General features: G+C 36.4%; 1 protein-coding gene across 1 annotated transcript; it reads left to right on the forward strand.

The window, feature by feature from the left end:
- Positions 1-107: 107 nt before the first annotated feature.
- Positions 108-18,568, forward strand: thbs4b (thrombospondin 4b). Its single transcript, XM_083563613.1, has 22 exons — positions 108-339; positions 3,768-3,965; positions 4,125-4,411; positions 4,977-5,079; positions 5,262-5,344; positions 5,444-5,495; positions 5,820-5,968; positions 6,787-6,924; positions 8,725-8,802; positions 9,041-9,193; positions 9,449-9,553; positions 9,645-9,752; positions 10,015-10,174; positions 10,402-10,520; positions 10,701-10,753; positions 11,037-11,230; positions 12,362-12,540; positions 14,979-15,027; positions 15,208-15,404; positions 15,561-15,733; positions 16,132-16,271; positions 18,179-18,568. The coding sequence occupies exons 1-22, from the start codon at positions 261-263 to the stop codon at positions 18,235-18,237; spliced, it is 2,856 nt and encodes a 951-aa protein (XP_083419739.1). The 5' UTR covers positions 108-260; the 3' UTR covers positions 18,238-18,568.
- Positions 18,569-19,915: the final 1,347 nt, after the last annotated feature.

Below are 19,915 nucleotides of genomic sequence, written 5' to 3' on the forward strand. Positions count from 1 at the left end.
ATTCTTTTTCACACACACACACACACACACACACACACACACACACACACACACACACCATTAAATACACACAGGAGCTCATAACCCACTCTTTTCTCCCTTAGAGACACTTCGAGGGAACTTTGAAGGGGAGCAGAGAACTGCAGGGGAAATCATCACTGCATGGACAGTTACTGATATTTAGGTCACATAACCATAAAGACTGGTCAAGTTTAGAGACTTCAAAGGACAGACAACACACACACAGGTGTGTGTGAAAGATGACAGGGAGAATGCAGATTCTCATAGCCATATCTGTAATTCTCAGTTTAAATTCAGCCGTGGATGCTGAATCAACCGGTGAGTACACTTTATTCCTATTAAACTATTATAGTACATTATATTTACATTAGATTTTATAGTACATTCATTTCAAATGTTAAAACTTACAATTAAATAACAAAAACCTTGCATTGCCTGCTACAACAATACATTAAATTGTTTCTTATTTCATTCATGGTTATCTTTCAGGTATTTTCAGTGTCTCTTTCTCATGATGTTCATTCTCTTTTTATCCCTCTTACCATCCTCAAATAGTCTGAACTTGTTTTACTGTGATCATTTATACAATATATAATCATTGTGTTTCATCAAAGTGCTTCAGCTTTGGTTACTGCCAATTTTGTGTGTGTGTGTGTGTGTGTGTGTGTGTGTGTGTGTGTGTGTGTGTGTGTGTGTGTGTGTGTGTGTGTGTGTGTGTGTGTGTATTGAGAGAGAGAGAGAGAGAGAGAGAGACAGACAGACAGACAGACAGACACAGTAACTGTGTACATGACCTAAGATGTGTGCAGATTGAACTCCTGATGATTTTTGCAGGATTGAGGAGATTAAATGCTTGTAATAAATTCAACCAATACAAATGCTGACACTGATACCTCATACCTACATACTGTAGTCCTCAAATATTCTTCCTCAATGTGCCATAAACCAGACATTATACCAGACCATAAAACGTTTACATAGTGTAACCTTGCCCAGGTTAAAATCTAATCAGAGATTAAATTCAATTTTACCCCTTGGGTTTCATAGTCATCTGGATCTGATCTTAGACGATTGCACACACACAAGCAAAGCACACATGTTAGTGATCTTTAACTCTCTACAAGCAAACAATCTTGAGTGCAACTGACTTAAAGCAGTAGACATTCATGATTGGTCACAGCAGCTGGTGCCAAGCTCAAATTGGTTCAACAGGTCGACCTCCTGTTCTTCTCATTCATCTTACATTTACAGAAAGTCGATACGGTCATAATGTGCTTCTTCCGCTTATGCATTTTTATTGCCCCTGATCTCAAACCCTGTGAGCTTTTCATCCTTCCAGGAGCACAAAGGCTGACACTAGTTATAAATGATTAGGTCCTCATAAATTTAATGGCACAGCAACAACAGCACAGCAACCAATGCAACAAACACAAACTTGATAATTTTAGCTTTGGAATGAGTAGAAAAATCTCTGACCATGCACATGAAAAAACATGAATGAGGGGAAACAATCTGAGGGCTTGCCAAAGCTTGCACACAGGTATGGCACTAACAGACAGGGAAAAAAAGGGGGGCTTAGGCTTAAATGTCAGTTTAACACCGGTGACTTCGCTGTACAGCTCTCTAAACACACGGGTGCCTGAACTCGGCTGCTGGACTTGCCTCAACATACACCTTTACTGCAATAAAAGGAAATATAAATAACAGCTCTGTTCAGGGCCCAACAGTCAATGGCCAATAGCCACCACCATAACAATGGACATCTGTATTTGCAGTTTCAAACTATGAAATCATCGGTGCTCCTGGTCAAAGCGTCTAACTTCTGGAAATAAGTGAATCATTTTTTAGTAAAATTAGATGACTATTTGAAAGAGTCAATATGAATGAACTTTAAAATGTAGATTACTACTAATGGTTTACCTCAGCTAGTTTTCAGTACACTCTTCAGGTTTAGTTAGTACATACTGTACTCAATGAAACTTTAAAAACTAAACTTATTTAAATACTTAAAAAGGTGGTGAGAGAAACACCTCACTTTCAGTAGCACCTGAATATAAAAAATAATTGAGAAGTAGGCACAGGCATCTAATCGAATATTATAAATGACTCAGCATAATACAGTAATGTTGATTGTCAAAGTACTATGGAAGTCTCTTTCAGAAGTAAGTCTTACAGTATCTAAATGCGGACATAGCTCAGAATGAATCTAAGATGCAGTGGATATTATGTATTGGAACGCTTGACATTTTCAGCTATATGTGGGTCATCCCTAAATTTTTAACACAAATTTGGAGGCACACAATTGTATAGATGCACTAGCCAAAATTTTAACTTCAATTAAACTAGAAGTTAATCTGCTCGACTATGAATTAAATGGCCCTGTGCACAAATCCAGCTTAACCAAGATATGGTTTACATGGCTGGAGTAAACAATCTTGAGTGGCCTTATATAGGCTTCAACCGTATTGAACACCTTTGGGATGAATAAGAACGCTGAATGGATATCAGGCCTCTTCATCCTACATCAGTACCTGACTTTACAATCGACCGTGTGGCTGAATGTGCACAAATCTAATTTAACATCCCTTCCCTGTACACACTGGCACATACAATGGATATAAAAAGTCTACACACCCAAGTTGAAATTATTAACTTTTTCCACTCTCAATGTGAAATTACAACATATAAAACATTAAGTAAAAAAAACAATCAGAAACCTTTTTAGAGAAATAAAATCAAAAATAATATTAGCATGACACACTTTGGGGTAAGGGTCTATCAGATTAACATCTTGCAACTTGACTTGGCAATATTTTCAGAATTTATTTCAGATCCATCAAAATTGTAAGGCATCTTCTGTGCACAGCCTACCTGGGGTCACCACACAGGTTTTTAGATGGATTTGTGTCTCGGCTCTGGTTAGGTGTTTCAAAAACATTGATGTTCTTTTGGTCGAGCCATTTCTTTGTTGATTATGTTGGATAATTGCTGATTGTCAGATACCTGAAGGTTTGGTGCTAAAAATAACTGAATTTGTAACTATTCATGATTTCCTCTACCTTGATTAAAGCACCAGTTCTGGTTGAAGAAAAGCAGCCCTTAAGATGTGCTTTTGGTATTATGAATTTTTCTAACCTTTTGAAATTGGTCTTATCAAACCATAATACCTTTTCTACATGTTTTTGGGTAAGTTTGGAATTTTTTTGTGAGAAAGTCCTTCCTTCTACCCCATAACCCAGATATGTGAAGAATATCAGAGAATGTTCTCCAGTGCAGAAAATAATCAGGACATCTAGTATCATATATTCCTTTAGCTCCTTTAATGTTCTCATAGGTCTGTTGGTAACCTCTCTTGTAAGTTTCTGTTTCCTCCTTTTATGACTTTTGGAGGGACATCCTGTTCTTGGTGATGTTACTGTGATGCTCCAGTTTCATAACCTTTTGTGTTGTTCTGTGGTACATCAATTGTTTTGCAAATTCCCCAAGATTCTCCACTTTCCTACCAGTCATTCCTGGAGAACTGTTAGAATTCTGCCTTGCATTAAATTTGGTTATGTTTGGTACATGTTGGATATCTGTGTAGTTTATTATGTTCACTTTTACAGACAATGTCAGGGTTCACTGTTTTAGCAGCTACACACTTTGTTCAAAAACATATGCAACTGGCTAAACAAAATATGGCTAACATTATTTAGCACAGTATCAATTTCCTGTTCCTACATTTAAAGTACTGTTTACCTCTCCAGTGTATAACCTCCTGGCATCACCAGACTGTCTGCCAGATCTCCTGCATGGAGGTTTAGCAGAACAGGGAGTAACTGAGCTCTTCTTGCTTGCAACATTCCGCCTGCAACCCCGAACTGGAACCACAGTTTTTGGGCTTTATAATCCACAAGACAACAGCAAATACTTTGAGTTCACCATTATGGGTAAACTAAACAGAGGTAAGCTTTCTTCAGCATATGTATATCATTTCAGCAAACGTTTAGGTAACTTTAGAATCATGTTTGCATTGCTGACTCTCAATGGAAGAGCTGAAGTAGTTTGCTGTTATAACCATTTATCTATTTCAGTCCCATTCTGCTTTCTGCTTGTATGACTAGCTTTGCTGCGCTACCTGCGCATTGATGGCAGGATGGCCACGGTCACCTTTAACAACCTCAAACTAGCAGATGGAGAGAAGCACCACCTTCTTTTTCATCTGAAGGGCCTGGAGGTGCCATACAACCAAGGTTCTTTTCCACCTGGCCAGGCAACGTTACCGGTTCCAGGGGTTGAGTTGCATTTGGACTGCCGATTGGTGGAGACACTGAGAGATTTGCCAGCAGTGTTCAATGGGATAAATAATAACCAGGGTGTGGAGCTGAAAACTATGCAAAAAAAAGCACAGGTTAGTACAAAGAAACTAACATATGGCAACACAAATAGTGTGTATGCACCTTTTTTACATGTATATACTGTTCAGGGATTACCTGCAGTATACTAAAAAACAAATGGTTTAATGAAGTGAATGTTAAACAAAGTTATGAGAGAAACAAGAAAGCTTGGACACTTCATTAGCTGTGCAAGTGAAGTGTTCCTAAAGTGATACTTACAGCTTTAAAAGGTTTTGTCTTAAATATCCTTACCGCCATTTTTAAAACAAACATATTTACATCTGCTCACTCATGCTATTATACAATCATTAATGTGGCAGCAGCACTTTGCAAAAAAATCATGCAGGTACAAGGCCAAAGCTTTAGTTGATTTTAACATAAAACATCAGACAAAGGAGAGACAGGAGAGACAGGCTGTTATGAAAAGTCTAATATACTGGGATTTGCACTGCTGGGATTTGGTCCATAATCACCTAGTGACACAGTAATCACAGTCAGTTAGACCACATTTTTATCACATATATCATGAAACTGCATATACATTCTTTACAATTTTGTTTTTTTATCACTGTTTCACAGGAAGAGCTGGAGGAGCTGAAACTGGCTTATGGTGATTCAGTAGAGAATGTTGCCTCACTGCAGGGCTGCCATACCCACCAAAGCGACTCTGTACAGACACTAGGTAGAGTTTCTAATCAAAACCGAATTACCTAAGAATATAATACCTATCTATATAACAGATTTTTTTATATAATTAAAAATGATGGGGTTATTTCCAATACTTTCTTTACCACCAAATATAACCTTTGAAGTTTAAGATGTAAATGTGTTTGTTTAGATGTTTCTGATGTAAATCTTTTTTAGGGCTCAATACAAAACAATTGACCAATCAGATGCTGGAGCTCACCAAAGTCATAAATGAGCTAAAGGATGTGCTTGTTCAACAGGTAATGCATTATTTGGGTCCATACTCTTTCGTTATATTGTATGATGTTTGCCACATTTGATTTTCTTTGATTCTGAACCTTATTTATTTGGATTTGCAGGTGAAAGAGACTGCCTTTCTCCGAAACACAATCTCAGAGTGTCAAGCATGTGGTAAGATGCTTTTTCTAAACAAAAGGTTGGGTATGTTTAGAGAATCAACCAGCCGACCCTAACATTTGCCTCCACATATGGCAACCAAATGGTCTAACCACAAGTCACATTAACCCAAAGTACTAGCAGCAAGATTATTTTTTTGGCCTAATTTTGCTAAGTGTTTTTCTGACTCAAACAGACATGATATAATTTTTTAGACAAAAATAATACGAACCCAGAAAAAACATCAGTTCGAAATTGCAAGATCATTGTTTAGCTTTTTTTTGTTATAATAAGTGACTGTTTGTAATGAACATGCACATCTGGGTGATTGTGTTGCAGGGTTGGAGGGTACAACAGTAAAGCAGCAGTGTGCACCTGGTGTGTGTTTCCGTCCTGACATGTGTATCGAGACAGGGGAAGGGGTGGAGTGTGGCCCCTGTCCTGACGGATACACCGGAGATGGCTACAGCTGTGATGATGTTGATGAGGTAACACTTCAACAAATCAGGAAAAAATGACAGTTCAGCCAAATTTGACTAAATGTTGATTTTTCAGATACATACGTTATATACAGTATATGTTATGTGGACAAAAGTATTGGGACACCTGACTTTTCCAGCCATATCTGGTTCTTCTGCAAACTGTTACCATAAAGCTTGGGCTACATAATTGCATTGAATAACATTAGATTTTCCCTTCGCTTGAACTAAAAGGCCCAAACCTGCTCCTGCATTATTAAGCATCTGTACACAAAGTCAGCTCATTGAAGCTATGGTTTACATGGGTTGGAGTGGAAGATCTTGAGTGGCTTTGTATAGAGCTCTGAACTCAACCGTATTGAACACCAAGGTGATGAATTGGAACTCTTATGGCACCCCAGGCTTCTTCACCTCACCTACATCAGTACCTGATTTTACTAAAGCCTTTGTGGCTGTATGAGCACAAACCTCCGCAAGCACATTTCGAAGTCAAGTGGAACATCTTCCTAAAAGAGTGGAGGTTATTAAAACATCAAATGGGGACTAAAAGTGGAATGGGATTTTCAAAAAGCACATACAAATCTTTTTTGTATATATGATTTTCCTAAAACTGACCCAATTACTAGAACATTCTAAGGCTATACGGTTTTTATTCATTAATTATTATTATTAATTATTAAGTGTACATTTCTTTTACCCCATGGTCAAATTAATTTGTGGAAAATTTCTGTATATAAACCCTTTGTGTGTGTGTGTGTGTGTGTGTGTGTGTGTGTGTGTGTGTGTGTGTGTGTGTGTGTGTGTGTGTGTGTGTGTGTGTTTTACAGTGCCAGTTTAACCCCTGCTTCCCAGGTGTTAAATGTGTAAACACAGCTCCAGGATTTCGCTGTGAGGCATGTCCTAACGGATACTCTGGCCAAGCAGTGGAAGGTGTTGGAGCGGCTTTTGCCCAGACACACAAACAGGTCTGTATATATTAGGGATGTAACCAGATAGAATTACATTACAAACTGAACAGATCAAGCTTGCCAGAAATGCTCACAGGGCATCTGGTTATGACTAAAGCTGTGCACTGGGACTGGTATCCGTGGGATGTAACAAAAAAAAATTCACACGTTTTTTTTACTTTCATGTGGGGGCGAGCGATCTGTCAGAAACAAAGCTTAAATAAAAAGGCCAGGTTAATTTACACTTAGTAGTCCTTAGTAACTGCATAATGAGGGTCATGGTGGTTTGCATATATGTTGTAAAAATTGGATCTGACTAAATGCATTAGATTTAGATTAAATAAAAATAAAAATGTACAATAAAATAAATGTGTGCATATTTCTATTTCAAAACAATAGTTAATCATGTATAAATTAAACTATGCCCACTTTAGGTTTAATCTTGGGTTCAATTTGAACTTGCAACTTGTAATTGATGAAATCTGACATAGAACTTTCAAATTAAGTTAAATTCGACTTAAATCCAAATATCAAAATATATAATAATATTTGGGGAATGATACAAATAAAGATTTTTACACCTAAAGAATTCACACCACAAGTGTATTCCCATGTAAGTGTATTTACATGTTTTTGTTGTGTTTCTTGGTTTTGTTACAGTTCAGAAATGAAATTGTCAAAACTACTTGTTCAATCTTCACATCATGTAGTTACTTGTGCACATTATAAAAGGAATTCTTGTTCCTTTGAACAAATTGCAATGTTTCAGCACAATTACTTAATTGATTGTGTACAATTGTCTGGTTTTTCCTACATTATCAAATGTTTATTTGGTGTTGATCAAAATATATTATACTGGTTCTCACCTGAATAGTCTCAACCACCCAAAACATCTGGTCATCAGTTCATTGCATAAGTCATTGAATGCAAGTGCCAGTTTCAGGCTTTATTTTCTATTAAAACTTTTTATTTAATGTGTCTTGAACTGATGAATTTTGTAAATGAATTTTGAATTTCACAAATGAGGGGGAGTGTACTGCATCGGATCAACCGATGATCAACTAGTTCTCTAAAATAGGTAAAAGGTGAATCTCGTGAATTGGTGAGCATTTATAGAGAGAGCAAAACACAGAATTACAATTTTTGGAAGTAGATAAACAACCAAGAAACAAACAAACATTAGTACAGTAAAGTAGAAATTGTAACAGTGAAAAAAAAGAGCTCAGTTCTCTTGCAATCATTATCACACATACAGTAATATATAAATGTGTGCTGTTGAAATGTATATATACTATATAGCAGCAATGCTATTTAATTTCAATGCTATTGAAATGCATTAATGCAGTTTCAATCATTGTAATTCAAACAATAGTTTACATCAGGAAATACTGAAACCGTGCCGCTGTCATATTGATAAAATGACTTACCATTTTGATTATCGTGTTTGTTGATATGTTTGTTGACCAACATACTTACTTTTAAAACATGATATAAGGATTTTGAGAAAAGTACAGACTTATTTTGTTGTTTGTATTAAATGCACTTACTAGTTTGGACATATTCCCGGTCAGGGAACCAACCCCAGCCACTTTCAGTGGCAGTCCCAAGCCCGGATAAATGGGGAGGGTTGCGTTAGGAAGGGCATCCAGTGTAAAAACGTGCCAAATCAAACGTGCGGAGGATCCGCTGTGGCGACCCCTAATGGGAGAAGCCGAAAGAAAGTTACTAGTTTGGACATATTAAGGATGATTCGAGAAATGCTCAAAGCAACTGAGAAAAACTCTATAACTATTTTTTTTGTTCATGTTCTAACCACAGGTGTGTGATGACATTGATGAGTGCAGCGGGCCAAATAATGGAGGTTGCACTGAAAATTCAGTCTGCCTGAACTCTATGGTAACAGCTGCTAATCTTCCCCTTTTGTAACATTTTGATGTAGCAGAGATATAAAATGTTTTCATTAAATTATTTTAGTAAATAAGTCTTAGGACAAAGCCTTATATTTAGCTTGTTTACTAGATGTGGATATATGCAGTGTCAAATGTATAATACTATACTCTATGTGTGTTTGTGTGTGTGTGTGTGTGTGTGTGTGTGTGTGTGTGTGTGTGTGTGTGTGTGTGTGTGTCTGTAGGGATCATATCGCTGTGGAGGTTGTAAAACAGGATTCACAGGTGACCAAGTGAGAGGCTGTAAACCAGAGAAGAGTTGTGGAAATCGGCTGCAAAACCCTTGTGATCCAAATGCGCAATGCACTGAGGAACGAGATGGCACTGTCACCTGCCAGGTAACAAAGTACTTAACACACACTAACATACACACAACATACACTAAATGGTATTGATAAAATATATTACATTATTACATCTACTAGACACAATGGTGTCATCAGGCCCAAATTCTATGCCATGACCACATACCTAAACCTACACTAAAACTGAGTTGTTTTTAAATATGTGTGTGTGTGTGTGTGTGTGTGTGTGTGTGTGTGTGTGTGTGTGTGTGTGTGTGTGTGTTGTGTGTGTGTGTGTGTGTTTTCCAGTGTGGAATTGGCTGGGCAGGAAATGGTTATCTATGTGGAAAGGACACTGACATTGACGGGTACCCAGATGAAAAGCTTCGCTGCCGAGATCCCACCTGCAAAAAGGTAGTAATGCAGATTATGCTAGATAACTGTGGTAGACTGAGACATGTGATAATACCAGTGTGTTAAATGTGTGTGTTTGTGTGTGTTTCAGGACAATTGTATTATGGTGCCAAATTCAGGACAAGAAGATGCCGATTCAGATGGATACGGTGATTCGTGCGACCCAGATGCTGATGGAGACGGAATACTGAATGAGCAGGTTACCTACCTAAAATATGTTTTTTATTGCAGATGAGCATGAATCCTATGTTTCAGTTTTCTGCCAATCTTAGAACATCAACAGATGGTATTACAGCTTGTTCTGAACTTTCAGTTATTTTGCTAATAAATACATCTGACCCATTGTGAGTTAATAAATTGTGTGTGTGTGTGTGTGTGTGTGTGTGTGTGTGTGTGTGTGTGTGTGTGTGTGTGTGTGTGTGTGTGTGTGTGTGTGGTGTGTGTGTGTGTGTGTGCACTAGGATAACTGCTGGTTAAAGAGGAACGTGAATCAGATAAACAGTGATAAGGATAGCCATGGTGATGCATGCGATAACTGCCTTACCATTGAGAATCCAGACCAGCGGGACACTGATTTAGATGGCCTTGGAGATGCATGTGATGATGACATGGATGGAGACGGTAAGAAACTGCATGCTTGCACACATAAAAACACACATAGGTATCTTGTGAAAACCTTAAAGAATTATTGAAGAATTGGTATGCCTAAACAATCCTAAACAAATCCTAAACTTTACTTCACCTTTAAGTTCTTCTGGTTGATTTTTTTCATTATTTAAAAATATATAAAATTAATAGATAGATGGATGGATACTGAGCTTCTCATGTGTTTTGTAACTGGCTCACAGGTATTAAAAACTTCCTGGACAACTGTCAACGAGTAAAAAATCGGGACCAGCAGGACCGAGATCGTGACGGAGTGGGAGACGCTTGTGACAGCTGCCCTGATATTCCCAACCCCAATCAGGCATGATTATCCCAAAGCACACAATCTTTCTACAGAAATCACAGAATTTTTCGAAATTTTTTAATTCATTTTTAAATTTTTTTAAATTAATCCATTTATACTGCATAAATAGCTCACATTCTTCTCACACATTATTGAAATCACTTTTCAGTTTGGTTTTTCTATTCCTTTTTTTTATAGTCAGATATTGACAATGATCTTGTTGGAGATTCTTGTGACACAAATCAAGACAGGTATGGAAAATTATTAATCTTTTCAAAAAAAATTTCTTTATTCTTAATGCCTAAACTACCAAAAGATTTCTGTTTATAGCTACTTTACCATGTCCCACAAAAATTTATATCACAGATTTAAATGAAGAGAAAGCTTTCCTTTATTGTATCAACTTATATATTGTCAGTCGTAGCCTACACATGAGCAATGTGTCAATCTAGATGTGACTCTATTTTCTTTTTCCCTGTTGAGTGACTGTGTATGCCATCTTACATTATTATTTTTAAATCCCCTCCTAAACAGTGATGGTGACGGGCATCAGGATTCAAAGGACAACTGTCCATTGGTGATAAACAGCTCCCAGCTAGACACAGATAAAGATGGACTGGGTGACGAGTGTGATGATGATGACGATAATGATGGCATCCCCGACTTCCTTCCCCCAGGCCCTGATAATTGCCGTCTGGTACCCAACCCTGACCAAACAGATGACAACAGTGAGTGCATATTTGCCAAACCCAACCCAAGTTCCCTGACATTCTCAGTCCACATTAAAAGCTAAAAATTTGTCTGTTCAGGTGGCAGAATGCTGCTCAACTAGGTTAAGGTTTAGTGATTGACTTGGCCAGTCTAAAACAACTTAGACTTAGAAGATGGTCATTGTGTTGGCAGTGTATTTCTGTCTTGGTGCTTGATGGAGTTCCTTCCAAATAATTTGAATGTAATTCTCTGTAAATTGCCAGACTTCTTGTTTAAGTTCAATAACATCATCAGTAAATAATAAATTGAATTAGTCACTATATTTCTGCACTTCAAGCCTTCTTCAAATACTGTATTATGATACCTTCATTCTACTATTGGCTCACCTGTTTAATGTATGTCAGTACAGTGATGTTTAAAATTTCAGGACATTCTAAGTTGTTGTATTGGCCATATGCTTTTGCAGTGGCTCTGGTACATTTTTTACTTTTAAATGATTTTCATTTTTTAAAATGGTTTGCTGTTTCTTTAGTGTATTTAGTTATTGACTCCTCTACAGCCAATTCATACTGCACTTTTGTTTTCTAACACTAGCAGCTTTGAGTTCTCGCTCCATGGGCCCTCTCCAATTTTTTCTATTTTTCAATGCAAATATTTTCTCTCCTAAATTAGATAGAGAACATTGGTGGACTGCAATTTTCAGGCCAGCCACAGATTTCCAATCGGGTTTAGGTCTGAGAACTTTGACTCAGCCATTTAACCAATATTAATCTTCTGAAAGTATATTAAAGCATATCCTCATTCAAAATCACATACATTTTTAAATTTCATTTTCAGTGGAGAAGGAGCAGTAGACAGGACAATTAATAACAGTGTCGCAGGGTAATGTTTCTTTTACACTAAATTGAGTTTACAATTACTCCACAGCTGCCAAGATCTTATTTTGTAGCAAGTAATCAGAACTATATCTAATACATTTCTGCAAGCATAGGCAGAGTGCATAAATAAGTGCAAATATACTGTGTCTATGTACTGTATACTGTGTACAGAAACATTTCTAAAGGAAATATAATTTTTTTAAATGTCCTACAGAGGTATCAAGAAGAGCATTTTGCACTAACCTGTTCTATTTATGTTCATGTCTCCAGATGACAATGTGGGTGACATTTGTGAGTCAGATTTTGACCAAGACAAGGTCATCGACAGGATTGACAATTGTCCAGAGAATGCTGAGATCACACTGACAGACTTCAGGGCATATCAGACTGTTGTACTGGACCCTGAGGGCGACGCCCAAATCGATCCTAACTGGGTGGTTCTCAACCAGGTGTAGTAGCAATTTGTTTTGGACATTAATAGGGTTGAGGTCAGAGCTATATAGCAAGCAACTTTAGATTTTCTACTCCAACCCATGTAAACCATATGTTCATGGAGCTGGCTTTGTGTATAGGGGCATTGTCATGCTGGAACAGGTTTGGGTCTCCTAGTTCAAGTGGGTTTAAGTTCAAGAATGACAATTCTACCACATCCAGAGACTTCCTAAACAATTGTATGCCTCTAATTTTGTGTTAACAGTTTGCAGAAGAAACAAATATATCTGTTCCAATACTTTTGTTCATATAGTTTATTTTTGGTGGAACAAGAATACATCTTTTTATACAATTGGATCAAAACTAGAAACATACTATATCAGGTTGTAAAATAACAATCAAAATGTTTGTTTTTACAATCATGACCTGTGTATATATACGGTTTATAAAGCCAATTGAAATAGTTTTTTTTTTAAATAGCAAAAAAATATGAACATTTACTTCTATACCTCTGCCTAATGAGTACTTTTGAATAAACAAGTATTTAGGAGTGCACAAAGGAGATTAGAGAAAGCAAGCAGCACTAAGAAAGAAAATATGTACCTCTATAACTGTTTCCTGCAAATATTTAATGATGAAAATAAAATTATATTTAATTATTAATCAATTGCAACATCTGACTGGCTCTGGACATTTGATATCAGGACTGGAATGCACAATACACTAATGTAGGTGTGGTGTGGACCACAGAATTCCTTGTTCGTATTTTGACATTTTATATACAATATTCTTCTAATAACTACAAGTTTTCTTACACTAAATAGTATCTTTCTTTTGCATGAATCTCAATCAAGCGCAAAGTTCACAGCAAAGAAAATTCTTTTTAAAACCAAGACTGTATTCCAAATCCATTGAGACACATAAACACATTAGTTATCTGAATACAACTGCTATTATTGATTCTATTTGCATTTACATAATATGAAACCACTAAAAAGGAATTCAAAGAATATATCCACTTACAAAAAAACATGTTATCATGATTATCATAAGAATCATCTACACCAGATTGTAGTCTCGTCTCTTGAGATTAATTACAGAGTCACAGTCAGTCGCAAAATACCAGTCTCATTGTTGTCTTATTGGTGCCAAAATAATCACTGTTTAATTCAGTGTGTTTTGTTCTACTGCCTAAATGCCTGTTTATTAGCATTAGAACAGTCTGTATTATTGACAGCTGGCATTTATATCATGTACTATCTGAAGCTAGTAGGTTTATGTGCTTTTATTATGGCATGTAACCAATAACCTGAAAAAGAATGACATGATAATAGATCATGATAATTAATAATAATATTATTGTAAATTATACAATTATTTATATGCAGAGGCAAGAATTTAACACTGTTGTTATTGTTCTGTTGTGACTGAGTTATAAATGAAATCATGCATATGGGTTTCTCCAAGGATTAACTCCTACTCCTTGCTAAATGTTGGCTCTGTTCTTCTTAAAACAGATTTTGGATAAATGAATTCAATTTACTAATACAATAATTAATTAATGCCAGCCAAAATGATTTTCTTTAGTGAAAGCAGTAATGACAATAGCACATATTGTTTAGTGGGATCTACATTACATGAATATCAAGAATTAAGCAAACAAAATCTGCAGTCAATTTGTTAACTGTGTTACCAATTGAATTACTCTTAGTCACATTGAGTTGAATTTTCATATTTAATTTTATTTAAAAAACTTCATACTAGGGTTACATAATCAAGACACACAGCCATGCATGGCTGAGAGTTAATGGAGCAAATGTGGCCATGCTATATAGGTGGGAGGAATGCTAAACTCATATGTCAATCAGTGACACACTAACCACTTGAGTGCATCCAAGAGCTCAGATATGCAGAAGAGGGCAAATAGTGCTTTGTGTGTTGCACTGCCATGTGGTGCTCTATGAGCACTTTTTAAAAAAGATGTGGTTAGCTGAAGCACGTGTTTTGCTTCATATACACCATTTCGTGGTTGTCATATGATCGATGGTCTTTTTGTTGGTAATTAGCAGATGACTATATATATATATATATATATATATATATAAAACCATATAAAAAACAAAGAACAACTTAAACAGCAAAAAAAGATTGTATTTGAAAAATATGTGCATTACGTATATTGCAGCAACATAGTAAAAATAGCATAGTACAAAAATTTAGTGCTTAAGTGCAGATTTTGTAATAGAACATCTGACTGAAGTGGTGATGAGTATTAACGTAGGCTGCAGCAAAAGTTGCACATTTAAAAATGGAAGGGTGCCTGATTAGTTAAGTGTACTTGCTGGATTTTAGCTTGTAAATAACCAGGTCAAGGAGCCCATAACTGACCAGCTGCACATGCTCAGACTTTTTTCTGCTAGTCTAACATGCTTTTCTCTTGTGTGCTTTGTTACAGGGAATGGAGATTGTGCAAACAATGAACAGCGACCCTGGCCTTGCTGTGGGTATGTGCACATCCATGCACACATACATCTGTACATATCTGCCATTATAGGAAGCTACTCAAGTCCATGTGAAAAATGTTATTTTAATATAACCTTTGATCCTACAATCTCCTATTTGTTTAGCTCAGAGATCAGAATATTTTACACTTTTTCACAGTTGGCCTACTTTTGCGATTTCAGGTTACACAGCATTCAGTGGTGTAGACTTTGAGGGCACATTCCACGTAAACACTGTGACTGATGACGACTACGCTGGCTTCATATTCGGCTATCAAGATTCCTCCAGCTTCTATGTGGTGATGTGGAAGCAAACAGAGCAGACATACTGGCAAGCTACACCTTTTAGGGCTGTCGCTGAGCCTGGTATCCAACTAAAGGTCAGGGACTAAGTGACATTTAACTTACTTCTTCTTCACTTTATCTGCAACTCTAAAACTTCTATATGGTATACAATGTATATGAGAATTTATGACAATTATAATAAGTGTATAAATAAAATGTTTCCTATCCTATCTCTTTGTATCTTCACCCAGGCAGTGAAGTCTAAGTCTGGTCCTGGTGAACATTTGAGAAACTCCCTCTGGCATACAGGTGACACTAATGATCAGGTGCGCTTGCTCTGGAAAGATCCACGTAATGTTGGCTGGAAGGACAAAGTGTCCTACCGCTGGTACCTACAGCACCGTCCACAAGTAGGGTACATTAGGTAAGCTAAGCTAGTTTAGCAATAAACGAAATATTGTAAAATTTGGTATTATATTGTGTACTTTTGAAACTGTCATTGTCATTAACAGTACTTCTTTAATAAACTGCAAAGCATATATTTAAATAACTGAAACCAGGTTTGTCACCAGAATTTTGATTGTTACAGAAGTGGCTCTTTAGAAGTTTCACCTCTGAAGCACTCTTCAGTTTGTGCAAATTGCAATGAAAATAGAAGGAACAAATAGAACTCATTTAACAATATTGAACAAACACCCACATACACTGTACTATTTTAATGGCATGATAAGCCTATTTGTACAATGATGTGTGTGTGTGTGTGTGTGTGTGTGTGTGTGTGTGTGTGTGTGTGTGTGTGTGTGTGTGTGTGTGTGTGTGTAGGGTGCGTTTCTATGAAGGCACAAAGTTGGTAGCAGACTCTGGTGTGACAATCGACACGACAATGAGGGGAGGCAGACTGGGTGTGTTCTGCTTCTCTCAGGAGAACATCATATGGTCCAACTTGAAGTACCGCTGCAACGGTGAGATTTACACTTTTATACACACACACACACACACACACACACAGACACACGCACATGCACACGCACATACTTTTAGACATGTTCACATGTTCACCTTTGATACATCTTACCGTATGTGATCTAAAGTGACTTTTAACTGATAGTAGAACAGTTTGAAAGTCTCGAGGAGTTCTCGAATATGAAGCTTCTGATAACCCTAATAGAAGCATACACACAATACCACAAACACAGTCAAATAGTTGAATAATGACAATATTAAATGACAGTGGTGGACAGAAAAATGTAATTCAAAACTGGTCAAGCATACAGGATGCCACCAATCAGGGTAGAGCGTGCGGTCTGTTTTGAACTTGTTTTGATTGCCACTTGGCGGTATCTACTTAGCACAGACATATAGTTCATCATCAGTGTAAAGCAAAAGAGAGTAATAAATGATGAAAAAAACTCTGTACTTTAACTTCCCACAACACCTATGGCCTTTTTTTTTGTTGTTGAAAAGAAAGTTTTGGGTTCATGATAATATTAATAGATATCAATCAGTGTTTGACTAATAAATATTATTCTATTAATAGATTGGTGGGCTAAGAGTAACATTGGAGTCTTGGAGTCACATAAACTGAGTTGTTTAAGCAGGAGTTTTTAACAAAAATTATAACAGGACATTACACCGACCGGGCATATTATATATTATATATTAGACATTATAACATTAATACCAGTGAGAGAATAACACTGATTATCTACGTATCAACGTGGCACATGTTAGTGTGTGTGATATAGTAGGAAGAAAGTAAACATTTGATGTGGCAGAAGCAAGAAAATTGTTTGACAAGGGACAAATTGTGATGGCTGGACAATTGGGTCAGAGCATCCCCAAAACTGCAGCTCTTTTGTAAGATGTTCCCGGTCTACAGTGGTCAGTATCTATCAAAAGTGGTCCAAGGAAGGAACAGTGGTGAACTCGCAACAGGGTCATTAGAGGCCAAGGCACATTGATGCATGTTGGAAGCGAATGCTGCCCCGTGTGCGTGTGGTCCAATCCTACAGACGAACTCCTGTAGCTCAAATAGCTGAAGTTAATGCTGTTGATGCTCAAAGGGTCAGGACTGTTAAGGCATCAAAAGGGGGACCAACACAATATTATATATATTTATATCAAATTAATCATTAAAAGTAATTTTGATGCATACCATAATGCATAAGAGCTCATGGTGAAGATTTTGGTTTGAGGATAGTTAGATCTAAATTAGGTGAATGCTGTTTTTCACCTAAGAATTACATTTTACATTTGTTTGAGGTACCTTTTAAGAGGTCATTGGAAAACTGGCTGTTAATCGCCAGGTGTGTGATGCCGCTTACATGTAAGCAAATAAATTGTCCAGAGTTTATTACATGTGTAGCATTTGCATTTAGAAAATCATCCTGTTAACTCGCAATATAAAGTCGAATAAATCTGTCACTGCCAGTCAAGCAAGTCAACATTAGGTTGATAGATTAGACCCAAACCATCAGAAATAGAGCAAAACCAATTAGTATTATTTGGTGATTTGTCATAATAAAATTTATTATTTAACTGATAAGCTTAAGGAAAAAGGCCTGGGCAACAACTGATAGATGACAGAAGAAATATTTTCCTGGTACAAAAACCCTATACAAAACAGTAGGCCAGATCCTTATTTAATTTCAACTCTAATATTACAATAACTTTCTCATTGTCTAAAAAATAATGGGCATAGCTGTATATTCAAGTTACTGTGATACGACATGCTGTAGTATACAGCTTTTTACTATGCATATATATATATATATATATATATATATATATATATATATATATATATATATATATATATATATATATATATATATATAATTAATTTTGCTTTTGTTCCTTTTTTTTGTAGACACTATTCCAGAAGACTTCCAGGAATTCAGCACACAGCCCATCTTATATCCTCTGTAAATGCATCATGCATCTCACACCTCAAAGCATGGCCAAGAAGTTGTGTATCCGTGTGTGACACCACCAAGTGGACGTGTACATGTGTGTGCGTGACACCAGTCTCTTCACAGTGTATGTGTGTAGGGTTAAGATATGTGTATATACAACGTGTATGCTTTTGATAATTCATCAGTTTATATTAGAACCTATTAGTCTGTCTAAACTGCATACTGAGTGAAATTTTTAGACTCATGATCATTTATTTACACTTGAAATTTGACTGTAACCAAGCCATCTCTGCTGTTTGTTCCTCTTAAAGTGTGGGATAACCAAAAGTAAAATGTTCACAGTATCTGATGACTACATACGTTTTTTCTAAAATGAGCTGTCAAGTTATACAGAAAGAGCTTGTTCTTCCAATGTCTATGCAAGTTTCCTCCAGGTGTGAATGCGTGTGTAAATATATGTGTAAACATGGTGCCCTGTGATTTACCAGGGTCGCAATTATGGTGTATTCTCACCTATTCTCAATTAATATTAGGGTAGTAATAATAATCATCATCATCATCATCATATGATTTTATAGATTTGTGTGATATACACCCAAAGATATAACCACATTTACTAAAATAATCGAAACAAAAGTACAATGTGTTTTTTCAAGCACTTAAGACTTAAAAAGACTCAATCATCATCATCATCATAACAATAATAATGATGTAGATTTGTGTAAGATACAAAAAAAACACATTTACTGTAATAAACTACATGTGAATTTAATGCCACAAGAAACAAATAAGTACAAATGATGATTACAAAAACATCTAATTACTACCTGTTCAGATCTCAAGCTCACCTACTGATATATAAAACATTGAGCTGTTTTAGTGGATGAAATGAATAACAGCATAAACAGTACATTTGTGTTCACTTGATTAATCAGGACAAAGAAAATATAGTTTGCCAGGAGATAATCGAGGCAATTGATGTCTCCAGTTGTTTTGCCCAGATGGTGTGCTCTGTCAAAATACCAGATGGAGATGCATTCATAAAAAAACTGAAGAAGGGAACTAACCAAAATTAATTCCACAAATAGCAAATAATTGTATTCAAATACATACCTACAGTATATTGGTGGACCCATGATGGCTGAGCACACCTGAAAGTAAAACATAAGGCATGTGTCCTTCTCTCCTAAAGGCAAAGCAGAACAAAGCATCAGCCTAATTATAAAAGCTCTCACTTATTTCACATTTAATTTCCATGAAAGAAAAGATATCTTTAAATCTAAATAAATTGAAGTACAACACCTATTTAGATTGTGAAATATGCTGAAGCTGCATTTGTTGTACAAGTGTTCATCAATGTAAAGGGGTGTGTTCACATAAGCCTACTGTAATTAGCCTTCAGACACTGATTAACCACTAAATTCAATGTAAACATAGGTGATTGAATCTCACTTACATACCATAGCCTGATAATTTATTAGTCCTACCTCTTGGAGGGGAAAATTCACCTTGTAGGCCTAACAGAAGTGTAAGGTTCATTCCTGGAGTGGCCATACCTTTTTGACATGCGGCTGGGAAAATGCTGCAGATGGGACAATGCTTCTTGTATCGTGGTATAGTATGGTTTGTTTATGAAGTCTATGACAGTGATTTACCAATTCAGGTGAAGATACCTCATTATTTCAGAAAGA

Source organism: Silurus aristotelis (assembly GCF_946808225.1).
Source record: "Silurus aristotelis genome assembly, chromosome: 16".
Classification (NCBI taxonomy): Eukaryota; Metazoa; Chordata; class Actinopteri; order Siluriformes; family Siluridae; genus Silurus; species Silurus aristotelis.